The sequence below is a fragment of the Oryzias melastigma genome, linkage group LG7, assembly GCF_002922805.2.
Source record: "Oryzias melastigma strain HK-1 linkage group LG7, ASM292280v2, whole genome shotgun sequence".
In the NCBI taxonomy this organism is placed as follows: domain Eukaryota; kingdom Metazoa; phylum Chordata; class Actinopteri; order Beloniformes; family Adrianichthyidae; genus Oryzias; species Oryzias melastigma.
This window is the reverse complement of record NC_050518.1, coordinates 29,378-33,861: the sequence shown is the minus strand read 5'-3', so window position 1 is coordinate 33,861 and position 4,484 is coordinate 29,378. Positions and strand designations below refer to the sequence as shown.

The 4,484-nt window shown below is 42.7% G+C and overlaps 1 protein-coding gene across 1 annotated transcript; it reads left to right on the top strand.

Annotated features, from left to right (window-relative positions):
* The first annotated feature begins 1,095 nt into the window (after positions 1–1,095).
* LOC112159403 (protein transport protein Sec61 subunit beta-like) lies at positions 1,096–1,923 on the top strand. Its single transcript, XM_036212622.1, has one exon. It carries the CDS (start codon positions 1,214–1,216, stop codon positions 1,541–1,543), a length of 330 nt encoding a protein of 109 aa, XP_036068515.1. The 5' UTR covers positions 1,096–1,213; the 3' UTR covers positions 1,544–1,923.
* Positions 1,924–4,484: the final 2,561 nt, after the last annotated feature.

Sequence of the window (4,484 nt, the reverse complement as noted above, 5' to 3'; positions counted from 1 at the left end):
CCGGTTTTAGCTCACAGCTCAGAGGTTGGAGAGCCGCCCGTGATCTAGTGAGAGCAGCCGGTGAGTTAAAGGGGGGACGCCAGCGCGTGCGGTATGGAAAGGCACGTATGAGAAAGTCTGCGGTTAATGGGTCAAAAAAATTGTCGGCGTCAAGCACATGTCAGATTAACGCGATTTTAACGCGACAAATCTGACAGCCAGTCTAGTCAATTTATAACTCTAATAACTTGTGATAATGGAAAAAAATCTTTAAAAAAATTAGGATTAGACAAAAAAGAAGTTAAGCAGAATGCAGCAGAGGAAGAATGATTGTTGTGACATATAAAATGACTGAGAAATAACTGTCTGTTTCCCAATGTAAGTCAATGAGACTTTGGCCTTTTTGCAACCCAGTGGTACTTCCTAAATGGAACACAGAAGTAGGGGGGCTTGCTCTGTCCACTTATTAGGTGTGTTTGAGATCCCCAGCGCCTCGCCTGCATCGTCGGCGAGACTAAGGTGCTGCTGGAGGGGGCGGAGAAAGGCGCCTGAGATGAGGGCGAACGATGAGACTGTACGAGATCAAGGAGTTGGGGGTTGTCCTTACCATTCGGCTGAAAGTGAATATGCCACTCCTCCCAGTATGATTTGTGCTGTTGTGTTTTTTATATTATTCATTAACATCTTTAAGTGTAAAACGGTTAATAAAATAGCCGCGGGATTCATTGCATGTGCACTGTCCCAAAAAAATAAATAAATAAAATGAAAGTTAAGTTTTAGAGACAACAATAACAAATATAACTACAGATTATTTGAAATCTTGTTTATTTTTTCATCAGTGATTCACTACCTTCCAGAAAAAGTAAAAAAATACACCGATGTCCTTAATTTAGCGCCAGTTATTTTATACCGAACTACAAGAACTGTGTGGACACAATTTCCCACAATGCATTGTTTTGTAGTCCTAAAGGCGGCATGCAGCCAGCGCAGTACCTATTTTCTGGCTGCGCTGGCTTAGGAAGGCGCCTTGAACCCGCCCCTTTCTCGCGATACTTTGTGACGGCGCAAATTTGACGTCAGTGCAAGAAACTAACCAACATGCACCGCAATCCAGGACTCTTCTCGGGGTTTGAGCAGTTCTGTGATTAGCTGACTTCTATTCATTTGAAGTGGACACTTATTTGAAGAGGGGGTTAGACTTTCGGCTTGTTTCTCGGGACTAACATAGCAAAAAATGCCTGGACCAGCTGCAAGTGCTACAAATGTGGGGGCTTCTAGTCGTTCCCCAAGCAAGACTGTGGCTCCTCGGGCTGCAGGCTCCACTGTCAGACAAAGAAAAGCCACCAGCAGCGGCACACGCAGCGGCACACGCAGCGGCACACGCAGCGGCACACGCAGCGACGGACGGACCACAGGATCAGCAGGCACTGGTGGCATGTGGCGCTTTTACACTGAAGACTCTCCGGGCCTCAAAGTTAGGCCGGTGCCAGTGCTGATGATGAGCCTCTTGTTTATTGCTTCAGTCTTCATGCTTCACATCTGGGGGAAGTACACCCGCTCCTAAACCGCCCCAATGACCCCACCACCACCACCATCGACTCTGCAGCTCAGCCTCTGTGGATCTGGACCAAACCAACCATCAACAAGTTTCCTGTGCAGTTATCAAATCGACAGGAATCAGATTTTTGTGACCATTTTCACATAAAATCTTACTATCAGTCAGCGATTTTTTTTTTTTCCTCCTTTTTATTTGTGGTTTGCACGTGTTCGATGAAGAGGAGGAAGCTTCATCACTCTGATGTGAGATGTTGGTGTCACCCTCTCTCAAAGCAGCGCGTTCCCTCATCGACTTGATGAAGACAGTACAGGGCTCAGTGACTTTTTCTTTCCCCAGCAAAACATTTCTGCTCAGAGCCTGAATTTAATTTTTGTTAACATTTGTACAAATTGGGCTGCACGGTGGCGCAGTGGTTAGCGCTCTCGCCTCACAGCGAGAAGGCCCCGGTTCGAATCCCAGCTGGGACCCTCCTGTGTGGAGTTTGCATGTTCTCCCCGTGCATGCGTGGGTTTTCACCGGGGACTCCGGCTTCCTCCCACCGTCCAAAAACATGCTTCATAGGTTAATTGGTGACTCTAAATTGCCCCTAGGTGTGAATGTGAGAGTGTATGTGAGTGTGATTGAGGCCCTGCGATGGACTGGCGACCTGTCCAGGGTGTACCCCGCCTTCGCCCATCAGCAGCCGGGTTAGGCTCCGGCACCCCCGCGACCCCGAAAGGGAAGAAGCGGCCAAGAAGATGGATGGATGGATGGATTTGTACAAATTGTTACTGTAAAATTGTACAATAAAAACTGAAAAAAACCCACCATTTAATTTCACTGAATGGATCTTCAGAAATGTTGCTTTTATCTAACTTTCTGTGCTCATAACCAGGGCCGGATCTAGCCAGCCCCTATTGGAGGTGCAAACAGAATATCAGGGGGGGCAAGTTTAGGGATGCAAAATGGTTCCGGTGTAAAATCCTCCCAAGCCTATAAAAAGCCCCAATCCAATAAAAATCCTGTTTTTTGAGTTTTTAACATGTATGTGTGTCATTTTTCTTCTGAAAGAGAATAAATCATTTTGTTTTTGCATTTCAAAGTATTTCTCCTTTTAAATCAATCAAACTGTCTTGGACAGACTCTGTTTGAATGAATGATCTTCTTTCCATCAACAGCTCTGCTGCACATGCACTAAACCCTCATCTGTTCCTAGTGTCTAGTTCAGGTTCTGGAGAAGAGAAGATGGTATCTTCACATTGACTGCAGTCAAATGAGCCGCCGTTCACATTTCTGTGGTCAAATCAGCATCACTGGATTTTTGGTGTGAGTTTCATCCAATACTTACGGTAGCAGGACTGAGAACGCTGGAAAATCTCCACCAGACTCCACGGAGCTTCTTGATGTGACCACGGAAATGTGAACGGCGGCTCATTTGACCGCAGTTGGAAAGGATTGTAAATCAATGAAAGAGCATTTTGATGTTAGCTTTCATTATTTTATCAAGAACTCTGAGAAACCAATGATTGAATGTATTGATCACAGTCAATAAACATTGGAGAATTAGCTAAAAGAGTCTTTGGTGAACTGGAAGGAGAAAGAATCAGGATTTTGGAGGAAGTTCTGTCCATGAAGATCTTCACTTCCTCGTCCAGCTGACATCCAGATCAGAAGTCTGTTAGCTTATCCGTCTCTTTTTGGTCTTTTTTAGGACATCTTATTTATTTATTTATTTATTACTTTGAGTCATTTTTATTCATTTGCAATAGTTTCTATTTGGTTTCTTTTTTGTCTTAAAATATATATCTATGTATTTCTTGTTACTTTTTATTTACTTATTTTAATGTTCTGTTCAGCCATTTGTTATTTGGGTTTTTTTTAATATTTTTATTATGTGTATTTTGTCACTTTATTTAAGATTAGTTTATAAATACTAAACTATTTTTACTATTAAAACAGCCAACACACTTTCTTTGTAGCAGATGATTGAAAAAAATCTCTTTTTGTCATCATCAATGGACCAAACCAACAAGTTGCTACTGAAGAAACTCTTGATTCCTGTTTCAAAATTGCTTAAAAAAATCCATGGATGAGAAAATCTTTAGTGATGACAGAATGTATTTTCATCAGCAGGGAATTAGTTCAAATCCAGCATTTGAGAAGAACCCCGTTTACCTGGACATCCTTCATCCCTTCCACCGTCAGATAATCTATCAGAAAACAGACCATAGAGTCCATTTGGGCTTTTACCCTTCAGGTGACAGAATAACACCGTCTGTTCTCACCTGGAATTACAAACCAAGGCTGGGTTGGGAAAATAAAGGGACTGGTTGTCATGGTGACCGAAAAGGGCGGCGTACTGCCACGAGGGACGTCTCTGCTCCCGTTTGGGATGACCGGTCCAGGGAAAGCTTCAGCGGCCAGTTCTGATGCTGATCAGAAGGAAAATGGATAAATTTAGTCAAAACCATTTAAATATATCTTTAGCTGCTGAAGTCAAGGTCTGCTCAGGGGTTTGTTGTCATGGAAACGTGACAACACGTAGAGCGGGAATCAAATTTTGTTCAAAGGAGCAGAGCTTTTTTTGCCTGTGAAAAAACATTTTAAGCAACAATAAATGTTGTTGTTCACTTTCAGCTTATTTTAAGCAACAATAAATAAAATAAATCCATGTTTGATGATGTCATCATATGACATCACTCAGAAGTGTATGATGTCACCGCTCCCATAACTAGCAAACCATGTCAAAGTGGATCTCCTTGTGTGATGTCATTTGACATCATAGTGTGACATCATTTGATATCATCATGTCACTGTCAGAAAATCCTTGAAGGCGAGTGGTTTCCACCGTCTGTCCAGCTTTTTCAAAAGCACCAGAGACCAAAGACACTTGGAGATAACTCAAGAGTTTGAAATTTGAATTCATCTGAATTTAAAAGCATCATGTCCACCAAAACCAAGACGACAG